At 31.0% G+C, this 23,176-nt stretch overlaps 1 protein-coding gene across 2 annotated transcripts; it reads left to right on the top strand.

Annotated features, from left to right (window-relative positions):
• The first annotated feature begins 219 nt into the window (after window positions 1-219).
• On the top strand, window positions 220-14,734 carry LOC114194066 (putative LRR receptor-like serine/threonine-protein kinase At1g05700). 2 transcript variants are annotated; one of them, XM_085665339.1, is made up of 13 exons: window positions 220-483; window positions 1,843-2,395; window positions 2,474-2,976; window positions 5,626-5,737; window positions 6,180-6,251; window positions 6,342-6,413; window positions 6,725-6,805; window positions 8,037-8,188; window positions 8,913-9,127; window positions 9,236-9,362; window positions 13,651-13,713; window positions 13,805-13,997; window positions 14,162-14,734. In XM_085665339.1, the coding sequence occupies exons 1-13, from the start codon at window positions 369-371 to the stop codon at window positions 14,577-14,579; spliced, it is 2,676 nt and encodes an 891-aa protein (XP_085521465.1). In that variant the 5' UTR covers window positions 220-368; the 3' UTR covers window positions 14,580-14,734. The 2 variants fall into 2 exon arrangements, with proteins under 2 accessions (XP_085521465.1, XP_027939909.1); XM_028084108.2 differs by having other exon boundaries at window positions 5,602-5,737; window positions 14,162-14,730.
• The last annotated feature ends 8,442 nt before the right edge of the window (window positions 14,735-23,176 follow it).

The following is a 23,176-nucleotide window of genomic DNA, read 5'->3' as shown; positions in this document are numbered from 1 at the left end:
TGTACATAAAATATTGTAGATAAGTTGTGTTCTTTAATTAAATATAAAATATTTTACAAGTATGTTATCTCTTTTTTTCTTTTTCTTTTCCATGTAATTTAAACCATAATTATAATGAAAAGTCATATAAAGGTATTTTTCCAACTTTATTATTTTTAATAATTTTCTACACGTACTATTCGATTTGACCTATAAAAACCTTACTGATTATTCAATTGGCTTAACTCCTTTCTCATTGGTTTATCATTTAGCTTTCAAAATCAGAACTATCATTTTTCTTTCTTCTACACTGATATAGTGGGTTCTGCAAAGAGTTGATTTTAACCTATCTTTTCTTGCCGTTTATTGTTTTATTTTCTGTGTGAATCATGGAGAGAGCGTTGCAGTGGATTCTGGTTGTAGCAGTATGTGCTTCATCCACCATTAATTCTGCAGGAATCGATGAAACTCCTCATAGAAAGCTTGCCAATGTTGATTATTCAGGTATATACTTTCTATGTTTCTTATCAACGTTTACGGATTAATGAAACTTATATATAATTCTTCATGAAATTTCATTCTTTAATATGAACTAATTTTTTGTTTTCATAACATCAGTATATGTTATTTAAAATTTACTATATTTATAATAAACACAAATGATCAACAGTTTACACATGAATTAATTAACTAATACAAAACTGTTTCGGTTTAATTAATTAGTAGTTGTGTTAAGTACATGTTATGAGTATTTTATTACAGTTAGAATAATCCTTCTTCCTATTCTAGTTTTCGGCCAGATTATTTCCGGTGAGAAATACAATATCAAGATTTAGAATATTAAAACATGACAAATTGAAATTAATTCTAAATCTTTTTCATTTTTTGAAGTTAATTATGAAAGTGTTATAATTTACAAGGAATAAAAGGTATAGCTAATAAACTAATTAACTACTACATCTAATAATGTGGTCACCTGAGGGCGAGGATACAAATTATTGTAAATAATTTACATGAAAAAGAATTATATATATATATATATATATATATATATATATATATATAGGTTAAATGAAAATTTTTATTTTTGTCCATTTTAATCTTTTAAAATTTTATTATATTAAAATTCTCTCTTTCTGATCTCGAATGAATATATATAAATATAAGAATAAAGGATCTGTTAAAGACAAAGGATCAAGATACATATGCTCAAGAATTTGTTTATAATAAATGTAGAAATTTAGTATCTTTGTCCTTTATCTTTATAATAGATCATATTATATATATAAATAGCCAATAGTTTTTCTTTTTTTCTACTCTTGCCATTAGTTTTTGGGAAAAAGAGATAATCGGCCTAGTATGACATGGGATATTTAAATCATTTTATATTTTGAGTTTTAGTCATTATTGTGGTCGTTTCTCATAAAGTTTGTGTTGGTGTATGAAGGGGTTGGTGAATAACATCTCATTCAACCTAGAGAATATATAGCTTTTTAGTCTTCAAACTTGAAATGTTTCCATTTTAAACAAAGAATTAAATTAAAAGAGCATTTGATATATCCTTCTTCTTTTGTTCAAAATATACATTCAAAAGTAAAAAAAAATCTTAGTCAGTATTTTTTTTACCTTTCTCAATCATGATTATGCTTTTACCTTCCACTCTTTTTTACAGTGAATTTTTACCATAAGTCTACCTTAAAATTTGAAAAGTAATGAGGATAAAAAAAAAATCTCGTACAGAGGAGAAAGTTAAAACCTCAAAATATGAATTAAGACTTTATTTTGTTAACTCTTTGATAAAAATGAAGAATAAAGGCATATTTATTGGGTAGTTAATTATTGTGTGGCAATTTAATATTGTAGATGTGATAAGCATTGATTGCGGAGTAAAGGAGGGCTACATTGACGAGACCCGCATACAGTACGAAGACGATGATATTGAATTGGGTGAAACTCACACGATTTCCGAAAACTCCTTTGAAACCCAACCTCAAATTAATAAACAGCTTATGTCTCTGAGAAGCTTCCCAGAAGGGAAGAGGAATTGCTATAGCTTGAAACCCAAAGAGGGGAAGAACAAGAGATACATTGTGAGAGGTTACTTTGCGTATGGAAACTATGACAACAAAAGTATGCCTCCAACGTTTGATTTGTACATTGATGTCACTGTCTTCACCTCCATACGTTTCACTGTGGCTAGTAGCACTCGTCGAGTTGAGGCTATTTATAGCAGCTTAGCGGACACCATTGATTTGTGCATGGTGAATATTGAGCAAGGAGTACCTTTCATTTCACTGTTGGAGTTGTGGCCTCTGGGAAGTGCTAATGTTTATCAAGATTTGTTGAATTTACAGACGCTGGATCTCCTCACCAGAGTCACACTTGGAGTCTCTTCTGCACACGGCCAATTGCTCAGGTCATTTAGATTTTAATTCATTATTATATTCATATGACAACAAATGAAAGCTCAAAATTATTTGTTTAATCATGATAGGTATATGGATGACGAATATGGTAGGTCTTGGCTTGCAAGAGCGGTAACACGTAATGAGAAAGAAATGAAAACAGTATTAGGTATTGATTTGGATACGTTGAATGATCCTTACAAGTTGCCGACAGAAGTGTTGAACACTGCAGTGAGTGCATTGAGGTTGTCTGATTCGGTGAATATATGGAGGAATTACACAGACAGGAGTGTGGAATATAAAGTATATCTTCATTTTTTTGACTTTGAGGAAAGGGTAGATAGTAGTGAGAAAAGGATAATGAATGTTGTTGTTAATGGGTTTGGAGAAGGTGTTCATGATAATGTCACCGAAAACGTTAGTATTTCGTACAAGGAGCCCCTTACACTACAACTTACTGTAGAACAAGGAATGGGCATTAACAACATTTTCATTAAAGCCACCCCTGACTCTCAGTTACCTGCCATGCTTAATGCTTATGAGATTTACAGAGTGATTCCTCAGTCTGTTTCAGCCACACATCAAGATGATGGTAATTAACTTTCTTTCATTTTCTACTTCAATTCAGTTTTACGTATTTAAAAACAATTAATTGCTAATATATATAAATATTATAAGAAAATTCAGTGAGAAAAAAATATGTTTAGAGATTAATTTTTTAATTAAAAATCAAAATTTAAAAATTAATTTTTTTGGTAAATAAAATCTTGGTAATTAATATTAATTATCAATTTAACGTCAATTCATAATAGAATTATTTTAATTGTATTGTAAAGCAAAATTATGTGTTAGAAACTAACCATTTATTAGAGATAGTCTTATATCTGTTCACTATAAATAATTGGTTAAATTATTCCATAGGCTTCCATTTTTGTAGCGAAATGTCAAGTAGGTCCTTCCATTTTTATTTGACTCAATTGAGTCCTTATTTTCGAAAATTCGTTGCAATTGGTTCCTTTCCGTTAGTTGACCAGTAACGGCACTAATTATGTGCCACGTGTCAGCACGTGGTTTTTTTAACTTTTTTTAATTTTTTTTTTTAAATTTTTTTAAATTTTTTTTAAAATTTTTAATTATTTTTTATAATTTTTTAAAAAAAATTAAAATTGCCACGTGTCAATCTGACATTGTGCCACATGGCAGATACAATGTGATGTGGTAGTGGCAGTGCCACGTGTCAATATTGGATGTGAAAAGTCTTAATGTATATTTGTTATTTTGTCTCAATTTGGTCCCAATTTTGTTAAAACTAAATCAATTTCATCTGGTATCAAATTTAAATTTTATATAAATTTTACAATGGTATTTTTATTATAGTTGATATTTTTAACAAAATTAAATTTATTTAAATGTATATTTTGCACTAATATTTATTTAAATTTTATTTTAAATATTTATATATCCATAATTTATAGATAAATGTTAGAGTTGCTTTAAAAATAAAAACTTTATAAATTCAAATATAAAATTAAAAAAAAAATTATAACAATTCTAACATTTGTCTATAAATTATTGATATATAAATATTTGAAACAATATTTAAATAAAGTTCAATGCAAAATATACATTTAAATAAACTTAATTTTGTTAAAAATATCAATTATAATAAAAATACCATTGTAAATTTATATAAAATTAAATCTGATATAGGAAAAAAATTGATTCAATTTTAAAAAAATTGGGACCAAATTGAGACAAAATAACAAATACAGGGACTACATCAAGACTTTTCACATCCAATATTGACATGTGGCACTGCCATTGCCACATCACATTGTCTCTGCCACATGGCACAATGTCAGATTGACACGTGGCAATTTTAAATTTTTTTAAAAAAAATTATAAAAAAAAATTAAAAATTATAAAAAATTATAAAAAAAGTCAAAAAAACCACGTGCTGACACGTGGCACATAATTAGCACTATTACTCGTCAACTAACGGAAAGGAACCAATTGCAACGAATTTTCGAAAATAGGGACTCAATTGAGTCAAATAAAAATGGGGGGACCTACTTGAAATTTCACTACAAAAATGAGGACCTATACAAAAATGGGGACCTATAGAATGATTTAACCTAAATAATTCGTGTATACACCTTACATTAGCTGATGAGAATTTATCTCTGTTTTCTAGCTTCTATGATACTTTCTATTTCTTCCTCTCTTGCTTTTGCTTAAACACCTTGTCCCAATATAGAGGTTAATTATAATTTCTTAAAACTCTTTTAGTTACTAATAATTTATAGTTTATAAATTGACATCTAAATTAATCATTATAGTAATTAATTATTTTTTATCACTAAAATTGATTATTATTTAAGGATTTTCTTACAATGAAACTAAGCACAAATAGTATTAAAGATACAAACATAACTTTGGATATATGAATCATAATGAGTCGGACCGACACAAAACACTAAAATAGTACCATCTTTTTTTCAAAATTATTTAAAAAATGGTACAAGTTTTAAAAGAAAATTACAAAAGTGAACAAATCATGCGAGTTTGGTACAATTTCATTATGAAGAAGTCATACCAACTTGGTAAGACTTCACTGCATATTTTTTTTGTTAAATTTTAGTTGTAGTCATATCGGCTTGATATGACTTCAACATATTTTCTCTGCTGTTTCTGGTATGACTTAAGTATATTATGATCTAAATTGAAATCGTTTTAGTTTGATGCGATTTTAGTATATTATAATTTTTTTAATTTTAATTGAAGTCATGTCAATTTAATACTTATATTCTATAATATAAATTAAAATTGTGTCAACTTAATATATTATGATTTTTTAAAGTTTTTTTTAATTAAAGTAATATTAGTTTAGCCCAATTTCACTTTAATAAGTTAAAATCGTATTAAAATTGTACCAAACTAACACGATGTATTACTTTTGTAATTCTTTTAAATTTTACACCATTTTAATGTTTTTACGTTGGACCGACTTATAATCTTGTATAAAGAGTGCGGGAAGAGTTAAACACTGGTTGTTTAAATTATCAACTATTTTGGTTGACCAAAATTATTCGATTCACTTATCTGTAAAATAAAGTAAAATAACTTTTTTTTATCTATATATTTAAAAAAATGTTTTATTACCGAGTTCATTATCTTAATCCTAAAATTTTGATTATATTGTTGAAATTAATATCAGTTGATGCGATCAAACGCATCAAAGATATCTATAAGATCTCCAGAATGAAGTGGCAAGGAGACCCCTGCGGACCAACAGGTTTTACATGGGACGGTCTGACTTGTAATGCTGGGAATCCTCCAAGAATCATCTCTCTGTAAGTAACATTTACATTATACAATGCATTGAGTCACAAAAATGTATAACTTTACAAATGGGAAATATAAAGTCATTAAATTTTTTAACAAGAATAAATACAATTTTGTAAGTTCAAACTTATTTATGCGTTACAAACTCTTGGATTTTAATTTCTCTAAAACTTTATTTTAGCCGGTAAAATTATGTTTTACGTAATCATAGACTAATTTTAATTTATATGAGAATTTATTTTATAAGTGATGATGAAAAAGTTTATTATTACACTATCTAAATTCTTTGAACCTCCCTTGTTTGCTTTTTTTTTTCTCGACATGATTTTCTCATAGGCACATCAAAGTATAGTAATAATATTTGCGGAATGTAATATGTTTCATTTCTCTCTTTCTATTTGTTTTTATTCGGGTTTACAATGACATATATTTATGGTGAAATTTAAGCAGAAACTTGAGTTCAAGTAAATTATCAGGCAACATAGATGTGTCATTCTCCAACCTTGCAAATTTAGAAATTTTGTAAGTTCCTTTTATTATTAAATTTAGTTTGTAACGACAATTATGCAAGGAGTTTAAAGTACGAAAAAAAAATATTACTATATATTGTAGGGATCTGTCAAACAATCAATTGGTGGGAGAGGTGCCAGAATTCTTTGCCAAGTTATCACAGTTGAAGATACTGTAAGTTGTCCTAATTATAATTTGAAAAAAAATTTTGACAATTTTTTTTTGGAAAAATTTGACAAAATTTTCATAAATAAAATTAAAATAGATTAATTTTTATTTTTTTTAACTAAAATAAAGTAATAAAGTAATATTTTTTATCTAAATAGATAATTTGTCAAAATTTATAAAAATTTGTAAAAGAAACTTTGTTAACCTATCATTTTCTTTTTATAAATTAATTTATGTATAAGATAATTTTAATTGAAAGAAACTAATTTTTTCTTCTAAAAATTGATCTGAAGAAATTTGTCAATATCTCTTTGCAGTAATTTGTCCAGAAATAGCCTCACGGGTTCCATTCCTGATGCCCTCATAGCGAAGTCAGAGAGTAATTCTTTGCAATTGAGGTTCGCTCATACTCTACATCACCGTATAATTTTGTAACTTAGACCTTTTAAGGTATATAAATATTAGACACTACTTAATCAACACAAATTAGATTAACTTATTTCATATATAAATACATACATATATATATATATATATATATATATATATTTATTTATAAAAAAATTAAAGTTGCTTTTTATGTTGATAAAAATTGTCTGATATATGTATTTAATTTAAGGTTAAATATATAATAAAAAAAATTTATCCATCCATGTTAATTGTTAGTATTTTGTTTAAGGGTGACAACGTGGGTTTGGTCCAGTGGGTTGGTTCATAAATCCACAAAAAAATACGGGACGGACTGAGATATTGAGACTGTTGTCCAACAAATGCCTGTGATCTGTACTGACTACCCTACAGTCCCATAAAAAAAAGAAAAAAAAAACTTGTACTTAAGTATATTGATTACTTTCTTTCTGGACATTCCAAATAATTGTATGAGTGAAAAAGACAAGGATTTATTTTTGAATGTGTTAAAATTTGAAGAATATATCCTGCACTGCCGCTCTTAATTTTGTTAATGAAGTTAAATTCACAATCTCTCTCACCCTTTCTTCCAAAGTCATCAAGCCTATATTTTTTCAATTATTAGTAGAGGAAGTTGAACCAGCAACCTCTCTCTCACCTCTCACCCCTCACCCTACCACTAAGTCATGTTATCATTACTACTAGCCATCGATGTAATGACAAGTATCTAATTATATAAATAATGTAGAGAAATTACATCTTGAGTTTCATCGATTGCCCACATCCAGTCCCGATTGTAGAGGAACACAATGGAGAATTAACTCACCCTCGACTACTCAACCAAATGTCACAAAGATATAAGGGACTATCTTCAACTATAACTCACATTGATTTTCTACATTGGTGTGAATATATATGATCAGTTAGGGAATCTATAGCACAACTCAGTAGTCTTTTTTATCTCAAATGATAATAGAAACATGGAGTCAAACTTTATATCTCAAATACCTCCGAAAGTTAATAACATGACCTCACTCCTTAATGCGGATCCAATTCAATATTAAGTGAAAAATTATATAAATAAATTGAAAGCTTATAAGTTCAAAATTAGGAGTTAAAATATTAAGAAAAAATTATATTAATTGTCTTATTTAATTAAAATTATTTCTTCGTGTTTATTATATTTATTGCATGACAACTTACGCTTATACATTATTTCAGTTTGGACGGGAATACTGATATATGTGAGATAGGATCCTGTAAGAAGAAGAATATTGTTCCATTAGTTGCAACTATTGTAGCATCAATTGTTGTCTCTATAATAATAGTGGGCATAGTTATGATTTGGAGATCACTCAGACGAAATAAAGGAGGTATAGTCATAATTCATATAATATTTTCTACAATATTACTATATTGAGTACCCAATCACTATTATTAAATTTATTCTCATTCTTTTCCTTTTGAATCTATAATTTTTTTAAATATCTATTATTTTATTTTTTTCCTTGATGGGTAAACTTATCGTATATTTATATTCCCTCTCCCATTATCTAAACTACATGATAAATAAAAATTGTTGTCTATTGCCTATTTTCTTTTTTACAATCATTTTCACAATCAACATAGTTTTAAAACTTCACGTTTTGTGTTTGAATTTATGAAAAAATTATATGAACACTTTTGCAAATTAATTTATGTTTATGTCAAATTTCAACTCTTATTACATTTTGTTTTTCTAAATTGGTTGCTGAGAATTTTTCTACACATGCTTATCACAACACATTTTCTACCTCTTTTTTTTTTCCATGTAAAATTTCAAATTACTACTCTTATTGCAATTTGTTTTAATCTGAAATTCTAAAGTACAAGAATGATGGATCGCAAAAGCATCTTATTAGATATTTAACACTTTAGATTTTTAATTCTTTAACAGTGACTCAAAAAATGATATTTTTAGTTGAAGGATTCGACTAGCTTTCTTAATATTTTGCAATTCAAGTATTTTAGGATTTTTTATGTATTTCACTTTGCTCTACATATTTTTCACTATATGAATATTCATTAAATGACATGTTATTTTTTATCATTGTCCAGGGATATCTTCAACTTCAAAAAAAGGTCAACTAAAATTAAAAAATCAAACATTTTCTTACTCGGAGGTTCATGATATTACCAACGGTTTCGAAACAATGATTGGAAAAGGTGGATTTGGTGAAGTTTACCTTGGCACTTTGCAAAGTGATGAACGAGTTGCCGTAAAGAAACTCTCTCTCTCATCAAATCAAGGTTATAAGGAGTTTAAGTCAGAGGTTAAATGGAACAATTGATAAATTAGCCCTTTTTTTTCTTCTTTTCTTGAATTTGCACAACGAATATATTTTTATTAAGTTAAGATATTAAACATTTCTAAAATGCAGGCAAAGTTTCTAACGCTTGTTCATCATAGAAATGTGGTTTTTCTTGTGGGATATTGTGATGAAGGTGATGCTAAAGCACTTATTTACGAATATCTTTCAAAAGGAAACCTCCAAGAACAATTGTCAGGTTTGTTGAGTTACATTTTCTTTGTTCTTGTTGGGTTTTTTAATAAACTTAAATGTGTTAACAATTTAGGGTAACTAGCCGTTGTAAGAAACTAGCCATTGTGAGTGGTTAATGCACTAGTTGTTGGAGTCTAGGTAGTTAATGAGTTAGCTGTTTATAGCCGTTGAGAGTATAATGGTTAAGAGATGTGGGTCTATAAATATATTATGTATTGTGTGAATAAAAAACAACACAAGAGGTGAATAAAGTTTTTTCACAAGATTATAGAGTTGTTGTCTACAAAGTACTAACAAAGTGGTATCAAGAGCTAGTTAGCTTGAGTGTCTGAGTGGAAAAAGAGAGCTACAGACCTAAGTGTTTGAGATAAAAGAGAGTGAGATGGCCAGTCTTATAAATAGTATTTCCCTCCCTAAGTTGATAAAGGTTGTCAACTATGACAATTGGAGTCTCAAAATGAAGGCGCTTCTTGGATCCCAAGAAAATTGGGAGGTGGTTGAAGATGGTTTCGATGAACCAGCCAACACTATAGGTTGGTCAAATGCCCAGTTGAAAGTGCTGAAAGATGCACGTGTGAAGGACAAGGCAGCTTTGTACATCTTGTACCAAGCTGTGGACGAGTCTGGCTTTGAGAAGATTGCAAGTGCCAAATCTTCAAAAGAAGCGTGGGATATTTTGGAGAAGGCGTATATGAGAGATGAATGAGTGAAGCAAGTGCGACTTCAAACACTTAAAGGTGAATTAGAGAGCATGAGAATGAAAGAGACCGAAGGAGTAGCTGAGTACATTACTCGAGTTGAAACCTTGGCGAACCAACTTGCTAGAAATGGAGAGACATTACCTGCTAGCCGAGTTGTGAAGAAGATCTTGAGGTCATTGACAAACGACTTCGAGAATGTGGTGTGCGCGATTGAGGAGTCCAAGGACCTATCAATGCTCACGGTTGAAGAGCTTGTAGAATCTCTTGAAGCACACGAACAATGAAAGAAGAAGAAGTGGGAGCCACTTGATCAATTACTCCAAACGAAGATGTCAAATAAAGATGAGAAAGCTCAGAACACTCAAGGTAGAGGACGATATCGAGGAGGTATAAGAAGCGGTCCTAGTGGTAGAAGCTGAGGACAAGAAGAGAAAGAACAATTTGGTCAACAAAATTGGCACGGAAAAGGACGAGGTCCATGGAGAGGAGGTCAATCAAGCAACTCATATGTTGAGTGCTTCAAGTGTGGCAAGTATGGTGACTATGTAAAGGAGTGCTACTCGGGCAAGTGTTTCAGTTGTGGTAAGTCTGGACATTTTGCCAAAGATTATAGATCTGAAAGTAGAAATGAAGAGACGATTAACCTCACAGAAGAAGGAAAAGAAGAAGCGACATTGTTGATAATGGTGCGTAGCTCAGGGGCTGAGCATAAGCAAGTGGAGAACTCGGCAAGAAGACCGAATAGCATGGAGAATTCAGCAAGAAGACTGAGTATAATTGATAACTCGACAAGACAGTCGAGTAGCGTAGATTACTCAGATAGCTCGGTGGAGCGTGTGAAAAGCTTGAATAGCTCAGAATTTGAAGAAGAAGAGCTTTTAATCCAAAGGTTAGAGATTGCAAAAGGAGACTTGCAACAGAGTATTGAAAAGGAGGTTAGAGACAATTTAATTCTACAAGAAAGTGTAGAGAGAAGGAAATAGGCGTTGCAAAAGCAGCACTTGGAATTTGAAGAAGATGTTTCAAGTTTGCAAGAACATTTACAAGTTGAGAAAGATCTGAGAGCTGCACTGGAGATGCAATGAGAAGTGGCGACTTGAAATGGATGAGGAGATTGAGCACAACAATACGTGGGTGTGGTTTGATCTTTCAAAAGGAAGTCGGCCTATTAACAAGAGCTCAGGTAACGATAAGTCGGCCACAAAGACAAAGAACCTAATGAGTAACAAGTTGGCCAAAGAGAAGAATAAGTTTGCCCATAAGAATGCAAAAACTGAGAGAGTAGAGAACAAGTTAGCCACAGGAAAAGTGAAGTACAAGTCGACCAAAGATAAAGTGAAAGGGAAGACAGTCATGAAGAAAGCGAAGAACTTAACTATTCATGAAAGGGACAAGTACAATGTGAGAAGAGTTATTGCATGTTGGAAGTCGTGATGAAGAATAAATGAACAAAGATGGAGAATAAAAGAAGCATTTAAGTTTACGGGAGATTTTGGTTGGGTTTTTTAATAAACTTAAATGTGTTAACCATTATGGGTAACTAGCCATTGTATGAAACTAGCCGTTGTGTGGTTAATGCACTAGTCATTGAAGTCTAGGTAGTTAATGAGTTAGCCGTTTATAGCTGTTGAGAGTATAATGGCCAGGAGATGTGGGTCTATAGATATATTATGTATTGTGTGAATAAAAAATAACACAAGAGGTAAATAAAGTTTTTTACAATATTATAGAGTTGTTGTTTACAAATTACTAACGGTTCTAACATATTAACTAACATGATAAGACATTTCCATTTTTTTTTCAAACAAGTGGAATCACATGTAAATCACTAACATGCAACGACGTTAACTAAGGAGAATTCATCAAAAAAAATTTCTCACTGATCATTGGAATGATCACTATTTGCAGTGTATCAATAACTAAACACCAAAGTCAATTAATAATTCTCGTAAAAACCTATTTTGCAATTATTTAATTATTTCTACTTTTCCAATTCTGAATCTCATTTAAAAGTTCCCGTTGATTATGAAGCAAACTAATAATACAATATGGTTTAATATAGCTCCTAGAAAAGTATTGAGTTATGAGTTTGTTTCGATAGTTTTTTCTATAAATGCGTTTAAGAGAAAGAAATAAAAGAAAATTAAGTAAGCTATTTTATAAACTAAAACTAATAATATACGGAAGTTTTATCATAAAATTTTCGAAAATATTATTTTTAACTTATACATAAACTATTTTAAATTTATAAAAAAAATTATTTTCTTTTAATAAAAATTTGTGTTCAAAATTTAATTCAAACAAACCTTATAACAAAAATACAGTTATAATTATAAGTAAAACATAACAACAATTAAAAATATTATTAAAGCATATTCCTAGATTTATCGTAAACCATTTCCTTTTTGTTTGGCTTTTTGACAAATTATTTTAGTCTTTCCTACCATAAACAAATCTTAAATATGATAATTATTCTTAATGCACGACAATTTTCCTTGCATAGGTATAGTTGCATGCATAGGCGGAGCCTCATAGGAGCATGAAGGGAGCTAGGCCCCCCAAATATTTTTGATTTTTCCCAAAATTATACATCCATTTTTTTTATTTTTTTAAAATTTTGAAAATTTTAAATTTATATATAGTATATGTTAGAAATTGATGATAATTAAATTGTCTCTTTATTTATTTTATAAAATACAATATTTAATGTTAATAAATAATAAAAAATAATAAAAAAATATTTAGGTTTACTTAGTCTTCTAATATATGTTTTTGTATAAAAATACCAAATTGCCACTAAATTGAAAGTAAAAGAACTGGAAGATCAACTTACATTTTTGGAAACAATAACAAAAAGAGTAATTAAATCAAACATTTATTAAAATATTTTTTATTTTCTTCTGTCATTGGCTTTTAAAATTTTGACAAAATTGTACTCATCTTTCACTATCATATGTTTTTTTTTTAAAGAAAAAATGAAGTTAGACACATACTCATTATGTTTGCTCTCATTTCTCATTTGTTTCCTTCATTTCTAAATAAAAAATGTAACTCTCTCTTGTTTTACTTGATGATAAAATATTACTTTAATAGTTATTAAAATTATTTTTTATCTCATGAGCCTTTTGTATACTTACTTTTTATGATTATAGAAGAAAAAAAATCATGTATTATATGTTTTTTTATAACCGATTTTTAACTGTGACTTGATTATAAAATATTAGATTATGTAAATTATTTTTTAGTATATTTAAAAACAAGCATATCGATGAAGAATAAAATAATAAATTTATTTTGTAGGAGTAGTAAAAGGAAAGCTACACGTGAAGATGAAAACAAGTTAAATTATATTTCTTCACATCTTTTAAAGTATTTAAAGCATTATACTAATAATCCAATCTAACGATCCAATTGTTTTATAGAAGAGTCATTTTTTTAAAGTGTTATACTAATGGTCCAATCAAATGATCCAAAAATTATATTATTCTAGCCCCTCCAAAACTCTTGATCAAGATCCGCCATTGGTTGCATGACCTTTCTGAGAAGGTTTTGATGAATATATATTGATAATATATAAATGATCTTTTGTAGGAAAAAGCTCAAGTGTCTTGGGATGGAAAGAGAGAGTTCAAATTGCGTTACATGCAGCAAGTGGTAAATGAACAAAACTATATTCATAAACGTTCATTTTCTTCAAGGTATTTATTTTCTATAGCAACTAGTTACATTTATACGAATTATGCAGGATTGGATTATCTGCATAATGGATGTAAGCCACCTATAATTCACAGAGATTTGAAAGGTTCCAACATCCTACTAGATGAAAATATGCATGCCAAGATTTCAGACTTTGGATTGTCTAGAACTTTTGCAAATGACAATGACACTCATGTCTTAACTAATTACCCAGGTGGCACACCAGGTTACCTTGATCCTGAGTAAGTATAACAAAATTTAGTTCTTAAAAGATTACACATAATTTTGGTTTCAGTGATATATTAGTTTTCTTTGATTTGTCTCATAACAAGCTTTTTCTTCATGGTAATCATTGTGATTCAACACATATTAAAACCTTGGGTTCAACTTGTTGATATCTTCACAGGTTTCACTCCTCGGGGACTCTCAATAAAAGGAGTGATGTTTACAGTTTTGGGGTAGTTTTATTAGAGTTAATTACAGGTCAACCAGCAATAAGAGGAACTCCTGAGAAACCTAGCCACATACATTCTTGGGTTAAGAAAAAACTTGAAGCTGGAGATATTGAAGCAATAGTTGATCCAAGATTAGAAGGAAATTTCCATGTTGCTTCAGCTTGGAAGTTTTTGGACATAGCCATGTCATGCCTTCCTGATATTGCCATCCAAAGGCCTGACATAAGCCATGTAACCTCAGAACTGAAGGATTGTTTGTCTTTGGAAGCATCCCTTCAAAGGACTGGAAGCAACAACAGGGATTCGTTCCTCATGGATTCTGTGCTCATTCATTTCAATGAATCCGATATATTTCCAAATCCTAGGTAGGATTTGTCCCCACCTAAATTTGCTCAACATAATGCAGTTATTTCTAAAAAAATTGTCCCTTGTTTCCTTTGTACTGGTTATTGTACCTACTTTTCGGTAAGGATGTATGTTAAATGTGATTTTTATTTCATTTTCATTAATTCATATATTTGTACATTTATGATTCAACAATTTCTTTTATCGTTTTTATAATGACAATTTATTTATACATATGATTTTTGTGTTTCATTGAAAAGAAGAGAAATATAAAGTTATTAAAGAAAAAGAAAAAACTACGAATATCTTAAATATGATTTAAGGATAGGTTACACTACTACTACGTTATTTAGTAACATTTAAAATATGTTACTAAATTGTAAAAAAAATTTACTGGTATAATTTAGTAACATTATATTACACTTGTATAATCTATAATACTAATAAATATTAATGACATTTTTACGTATCCGTTGAGACATTTATAAAAAATGTTACTAAATACTTTTAGTAACATTTATTTAATAAAAATGTAACATTTTAAAAAAATATTACTAAATCCTTTTAGTTATAATTTTTTTTATAAATGAATAACATTACAAAATTATTACTAAAAATCGTTGATAACATTTTTTTCAAATAAAGAGACATTTTAAAATTATTACTAAAAACATTTAGTGATATTTATTTTTTTGTTAACGTAACATTATAAAAATATCACTAATATAAATAGTTACACCAACACTTTTTTTACCAATCGATCTCTTGTAATCATAAGAAAATTTGATTTTAATTTTTATAGATCAATTCTTTTGAATCTCTACAACTATTTGTATCCCTTTTCTAGTTATTTTTAGTTCTTACCACAAATAATCAAAGATTTCACCTTATTATAATATATTATGTTACTTAATGATAATTCAAAAGCATAGAAGGAGTAAAAAAACATATAGTATACCAACATTTTGAGAAATTATCTCAAACTAAACAAATACACATTTATTTATCAAACTTGATGATAATTCAGACGTATAGAGGGAGTAAAAAAAAACTAATAATCTCTAATGATATATTCTTGAGCATTTTATCATTGTTAACTATTATTATTATTCAAACACAAATAGACAAAAGCACTAAATCATCCAAACTTTAACAAAATCCATCTACCACCTTCCATAATTGACTTCCTTATTAATGACTTATATGGTCACAACCAAAGAAGTCCTGAGATTATTCTTAACTTCACCTACTATTTTGTCTGCAAAAATGAGTAAAATGAGAGATTATGTATACTTGCAACTAAAATTGTTATTTTCAAAACAACCAACCATATAAGATATCCAAAAAGTCAGTCAATATAAATACAACCAATGTAAAAGTGAAGTATGATGAAACTCATATAAGTGACTTTAAATTTCACTTTTTTTCCTTCTTGTGTACTCAAAATCAAATTGTTTTGCAAAACATCTTTTGAAACGAAATCCTATGACAATTTGTTGTATCCAATAGAAAATATTCACACCTTATTCAAGTCGCTTCTCCAGCTCATTTGCATTAACAATGTATATGGACTATCTAGCAACTGTAAATAAAGATAATTAACATTGATAAAGTGGTATAACAAATACATAAATGTTTTTAACAAAACTATTACTATCATTTACTAAAATACTTAGAGCAAACTTACACTTGTGAGATTTCTCTTGTTTCAATTTATTCAAGTCAGTCCCGTCAAAATGAATTTTGGGTTTCCGCTCTCTTTTCCCTATTTCTTTTCCTTGGACAACGCTACTCAGATAAAGTTCATTAACAAACAATCAATATAACAAAACAAAACAAAATAGAAACAAAAACTACTTATATAGAACCAAAAAAAAATTACACCAATAACCTTTCCTTTAATGTACTCAAAGGTAGTTTTCTTTTGAGTTTAGTTGTTGCATTGAAATAAGACTCTAATTCATGATTCAAATATCATAAATAAGAAGCTCAATTAATATCATACATATCTTAAGAATGAATGAAAGGCTTGGACTTACTTTATTTGTCAGAGAGTTCCATGCCTTAACAATTTTTTTCTTAACCTATTTTTTAACTGAAATGTTAAATAATAAGTGATTCAAATAATTAAGCTTTATCAATGTATTGAACTTCACATACCCTTTCAAAATTATCTAAATCAACTTTTGTTCCTTTATAGTTGTTTAAAAATCATTAATAGTAATCATTTATAAGTCAATAAACAAAAAGAATAAAATTATAAGCATACTTTAGAGAACTAATCTTACAAGAAAAGCTCAAAGGCATTGTGTAAGACCCGAGAAATTTAAATAATTAATTAAATAATTATTTAATAAATGCGGGTAGTAGGAGCCTTTAAGGGATTTAATGCGGATTGCTATGACGTGGAAAAGTGCTAGCTCAAGTGGTTGAGAGTACTTTATTGTGTGAGAGGACTATGTATGTCATTTGTGTGTTATTTAATTATTATTATTTTTAATAATAATATGCTAGAACATGTTGAGGGATAATATAATCATAGAATTATATTAATCATCACGAAACATGAATTGGTTAAATGGTTGTGCTTTGATTTGATAATTGGTTTGATGTGGGTTCGAACCTTAGTGAACCTTAAACTAAATTCTCTTTTTGTCAAAATTTACTTTGGCATGAAGGTGAAAGGGCATGGAAACCCTAACTGGCCAAGGAGCAGCCAAGGGTGGCTGAAAAATAGATGTGTTATGAACCATTGAATAACACTTATACCACTTTTAAATGCCATTTTCGTTTTACCACATTAATTCATCATTAAGGCACTATTATAAGTAAAATTTTAGGTGAGAGAAGAGGTTTCTGCATTTGTTATTGTTGTATAGGGAGAAGAGAACGAAAGTTGAGACTTTTTTGAGGATTGAGTAAGGAAAGGAGCTACATAGAGATAGAATCAAAGGAGGATTATTGGTGATCAAGGGGGAACTCACAACAATTCCAAAATAAGCTAAGGAAACCAGGTTAGGGGAGCTGTACTCCGCTATTTTTGTATTTGTTTTGTTAATGATATGAAATATATGATGAATTGGATGTCCTTAATCTAGTTATTTTGTGTGATTATGCGTTTCTGGAATTTTTCCAGAAACTGCCTGGTGGGTGATGAATCACCGCCAGGCGACACTTCATTTTGTTCGGGTTTTAGGGTTCCTGCAGAGGGACAGCCTGGCGGCACACCCCCGGCCGCCAGGCGACGCAAGGGGATTTACCTTGAATTTTATGTTTTTCTTGTTCTAGACGGATTATGATTAAAGGGAAATCTAGTCCTAACTGTTTGTGAATGATTTAATGTCATATGTTGACGAGATCACATGTATTGGGAAAATCAAATTGGGAAGAAATCACATGAACATGGTTAGGGATTGGGAAATTGGGAATTTCGTGACAATGGTAAATAATGCGCGAATTGAAATGATTCAATGTGGATTTAAGATTTAAGATTTCATACTTTTCACGCAATAGGGACCGCCCGGCGGTAATACAGTCCCGCCAGGCGCCACCTTCCACTTCTGGGCGCTAGGCGCCACCATTTTTTCTAGTTTGCGCAGTTTTCATAAAACTGCATTTCCCGGTTCGTTAACCGTCCGATTTAGGTGAAATTTTGACAGGTGGTCTATAACATGTTTTTCTTCACTTTGAACGGTGGAGATTTGATTTGAAGGTCAGTAGCTAGAGATATACGTTACGCAATATTGCTGATTTTGGAGTCTTTAAAATGCATGAATAACCTTTTGATAATTACTAGTAACTTCTAATGAAGCATGATTGGGTTATGTGGTAAGTCTCTATCAATTTGAATGTTCCTTTGGATTAGTCACATGTGGAGAATTGGTTTGGTGAAGGCATGGGTGTCAATATTAACTTGCATTGGTGCATAAGATCATGTGCTTAAAATTGTTAGAGTGTTGCTGCTTATATTTTGTTTAAGCATGCTTGGGATGGTCTATATGACTAAGGGATGAATGCACATATGAGATGCTATAAGGCCTGTAACATTATAGATGACAATGTTTTTCATTAGAGGTACTCTAGAATGAGAGCAAATGAGAGCAACCTTTGCGAAGTGAGCTTGAACCTGAACTAAAACCAGTAATGTGCAAGTACTGGTGTAGCATTTGGCGGTAGAGGAAGTCCCGCTAGGCGATAGTTGCAGTGGCAGTGAAGGCTAAGGCGCTTAGCGCCTGGCAGTACGTGTCCCCAGCCAGGCAATTTGGAAGCGGCAACGCCTGGCGGTACGTGTCCCCCGTCAGGCGATTTTATTGCAGCAGTATTGCGGTTCTTGATTCTGTGGGCGTGATCTACAAGGCTTATGGTGATGCTTAAAAGGTGGGATTGCTGGTGTTCCTTGAGTTATGTCTCATAACGTATCCCCTGAGTTGTGGGTCGGGATAGGGGTTAAAGCATGTGGTATTCCTTGAGTTGTGGCTCGGAATAACATCTCTTGAGTTGTGGCTCGAGATGGCGGATGAACACGAGGAACCCTTGAGTTGTAGCTCGGGTTGGCGAGTGTTGCCAGTGTGAGTGTGCTGGTTGTGGCCAGTACGGATGGGTCCATATAGATTGCCCTCCTCAGTAGTTGACTAACGAGTCTGGTAGTCTTGGGACATTGCGAACTATGTTTGTATTTGGGAACTCCACCTGGCGTTATGGTGTATGATCCATAACATGGTTTCCCACACGTGCTCTATCGGTTGTGGCCGATAGGTATGGCAGCAAGTCACCTTGAGGTACTCACTAGAAGATGTAGAACACAAATAACATGGTGGTGGCCATGTGATGTGATATCAAAGGATGGAATTCCTTTAGTGTGATTGTGTGATTGGTATATTTGTGCCATATATATATGTTTATTTTGTTAGCTCACCCTATTTGCTTGTGTTTGGCGATGATCGTATACGCGGTACACGGGAACAAATGATGTTGTAGGTGGATCTAGTGAGACTTAGCAACTGAGCGGGGAAAACTCATGGGAACAGTTTTATAGAGTTTTAGCATTTATGGTTTTGGAATAAAGATGTAATCTATTATGAGACTGTTTTGGTATTTTATTGAATTTTGAGAAGATTTGAACTTAGAGTTATATTTAATATGAAATAAATTCTTTGAAATTCTCGCGTTTTTATGGAAATGGATTTATAATAAATGTGATTTTATTTTCTTATTTTATATTATATTTTAAACCCGTAATATCCGGTCGGGATGTTACACATTGGATGGTTATTTGAGAATGCTAAGATCTTGTTCAAGTGTGACCAGTTCAACATTAATATCTTCTAATTTCCTGGATAAAAGAAATAGTAAGATATGTTCCAAAATATTATTAGCAAAATGACGGGGAAAATAATAACACAAACAATATACCAGAGAATGCAGCGGATATAATTTCCCCTAACTTGCAAGAATCTATGAGGAGCAACAATCAAAGAGTAGCAATAATAAATCACCAAAGACACAAATAAAGGCACCAAGATTTTTAACGTGGAAAACCCCTCAAATCAAGGGTAAAAACCACGAGTCGTCCAGATCAAAGAAATAGATCCACTATGATCTGAGTACAAAAGAGTCTCAATCAACAGCACAAATTAGTGCCAACACCCAACCAAATAACAAAGCAACAAAGCTTTCAAAATAGAGAAGAACAAGAGAAGAAAAACCTATAAAATCACTGTTGCAGTGCGAAATTAATATCTCCCAACTCAGACCTTGTATCAACGATCTGGCCAGTCAGAATGAAGAACAATGAGTTCTGAACCTGCAACAAAACTTTCAGCCTGATCCAACGGTGAACGAATCCGCAGTACCGATTTTACGATGGCAGCTCTGTGAAAAACGTGAACAGAATTTCCCTTTACCTCTCCCTCTATGTGCTAGGGTTTTCAGTGTGTTCTAACTCTATTGTTCTACCTCTCTATTTATTTTATAGCCCCCTCTCCACTAGGTTAAGTGAGACATGGGCTTCTCAAGTTTTGGGCATTTTCTACACATAGGAAGGGAGCCCAATACCCAACACAAAATTAATTGATAAATAACATAAAAGAAAAATAAAGAAAAAATATGCTAATCACCTCTTAGTTGTCAAAAAAATAGGCTTAAATTAGAGTTAGCTAAAAGCTGACTCAAATATAAATAGACAATTCACTACAAGAAAACATGTAAATAACATCCAACTTAAACCCACCCAAGAGAAGAAAATGGACGCTATTGTGTCCATGAAGATTCTGTTTACAACACACCCATTATACCAGGAAGCTTTCTATCATTTGCATGGGTAGTGACAAAGGACTCAAAGTAGAGACGATCCGACCCACGCAAGAGAAGGACTCTAATTTCTTCTGATACAAAAGTATAAATGGTTGAACTGACTTACTAAAAGCAAAATAAAGTCCATCTAACCAACGCTACGGTGCCATATTTAAGAAAAAATGCAATTAGTATTTTAAGAAAGACTGAAAGCAAACTGGGTAATAAATTAATAACCAAATTAAACAAATCAAACGTAACATAAAAATCAAAAATGAAAAGTATCATAAAAAATTATAGAAACAAATGAAAAGTATCATAAAAATTACAAAAACATATGAGAAGTAACATAAGAAATGCAAAACTTGTAGCCCTAGCCTTGGTAAATCCAAAGAACTTAGACATATCAACACATTCGGTTGAAATTATATCAATATATTCAAGGTTCAGGATCTCAAAGAAATACAACATATTGCCCAAACCCAAAGTGAAGAAGAATCATGGAAGCAAAATAAAAAAACAGGATAAATAATTAGAACTTCCATACCAAAGTGAATACTAGGTTTACTAACTTCTACTCTTTGACACCAACCTTCTTAACCCGCACCTTCGACCTCACCACCCCTAGCATCATTAGTTGAAGCTTCCTCCTTCACGAATTTGAGTTTGGGAGGCTCAAATCCTCTAGCGTCAACACGAATTCCTTCCGCTTCACCAACTTTCTTCTGCCTCAACTGCTCCAAATCCTCTTGAACGTTTCCCCACTCTACTTCAGAAGTCCGTGGGCGAACAACACAAAAATCTCATAACCAAAAAGGAAGGAGGTTGTTTTGGTGATGCAATGGTTGCAGAAGTTTTCCTATTTGTTCAATAATGAAATATAGAGAGACCTTAGTTTGAGAGATGATGTATATTGCGCCAAGAGAAGAGGAATAGGCAAACTTGTAATGGAAGAGAAAAAGGTTACTTAATCTTGGAAGATGAATTGGTTCATTAATGCAACATTTATTAAATATTTAATTCATATATCAAATTACTTTAAATTTGAATATTACTTACTTTTTTATTATAGTAAAGGGATGCGCCCCAGTTACATAATCGGTGTAGTGCAATGTGTGTGTGTGTGTGTGTGTGCCACCAGTTACGTAACTGGTGTCATGTGTGTGTTTTTTTTAACGTCGGAGTTCATCAAGGCCCCCATAGCTGGTGAAGGTGGTGGCTCGGAGCTGATAAGGTCCTCCATAGGTGGTGCCATCGTCGGAGTTGAAGTTTTCTGATTTTGTGAAGGAAGTTATGTTGTGTGATGGTAAGATGAACTCATTCTGTGTGATGATTTATGCATTCCCTTGTTCAATTTGTGGCTTACATATGGTGTTGCTGTTGGCAATTCAAAATATAGGTGGTTTCTGTAATTATGGTGGTGTTTATAGGATATCAGTTTCCACTTCTTGATGCCTCATGTGTATAATGTTTTCGGTTGCGTCTAAAGGCTTGGTATTTATATACTTCAGTCCCCATTTCATGATAAATTGTATAACTTCTGAGATGAAAAGGAAATTCAGAGCATTCCTTTGTCCTTTGTTCTTCTTCTTTCAATTGCATGGTTTATAATATTTGATATAAATGTATCACGAGAGGAGACTATATTTGTTGGTCATGTCAATATATATTAAACTTCATAACCAATAAATTAGGCACAAATTAAACATTCATAACAAATAAATTTGCATGTCACCGGAGTTCATCAAGGCCTCCATAGCTAGTGAAGGTGGTGGTCCGGAGCTGATAAGGTCCTCCTTAGGTGGTGCCATCGCCGGAGTTGAAGTTTTCTGATTTTGTGAAGGAAGTTACGTTGTGTGGTGGTAAGATGAACTCATTTTGTGTGATGATTTATGGATTCCCTTGTCCAATTCGTTTCTTACATATGGTGTTGTTGTTGGCACTTCAAAATATAAGTGGTTTTTGTAATTATGGTGGTGTTTATAAGATACCAGTTTCCACTACTTGATGCCTCATGTGTATAATGTTTTTGGTTGCGTCTAAAGGCTTGGTATTTATATACTTCAGTCCCCATTTCATGATAAATTGTATAGCTTCTGAGATTAAAAGGAAATTCAAAGCATTCCTTTGTCCTTTGTTCTTCTTCTTTGAATTGCATGGTTTATAATATTTGATATAAATGTGTCACGAGAGGAGACTGTATTTGTTGGTCATGTCAATATATATTGAACATCATAACGAATAAATTAGGCACAAATTAAACATTTAATTTTTTAACTTTTTTCACATTCATAAAAATATAAATTTTGTAATTTTAAAATTTCAAATAA

The sequence above is a fragment of the Vigna unguiculata genome, chromosome 8 (assembly GCF_037176805.1).
Source record: "Vigna unguiculata cultivar grain cowpea cultivar isolate G323 ecotype 2 chromosome 8, ASM3717680v1, whole genome shotgun sequence".
Lineage (NCBI taxonomy): Eukaryota > Viridiplantae > Streptophyta > Magnoliopsida > Fabales > Fabaceae > Vigna > Vigna unguiculata.
The sequence above is the reverse complement of the archived record's forward strand: the minus strand, read 5'-3'. Positions and strand labels throughout refer to the sequence as shown.

Excerpts from the sequence above, each read along its gene's own strand:
- LOC114194066 (XM_028084108.2), top strand. The coding sequence starts at position 369 with ATGGAGAGAGCGTTGCAGTGGATTCTGGTTGTAGCAGTATGTGCTTCA. Across the intron at positions 2,396-2,473 it reads GCACACGGCCAATTGCTCAG|GTATATGGATGACGAATATG; the intron begins GTCATTTAGATT and ends TAATCATGATAG. Across the intron at positions 9,128-9,235 it reads ATAAGGAGTTTAAGTCAGAG|GCAAAGTTTCTAACGCTTGT; the intron begins GTTAAATGGAAC and ends TCTAAAATGCAG.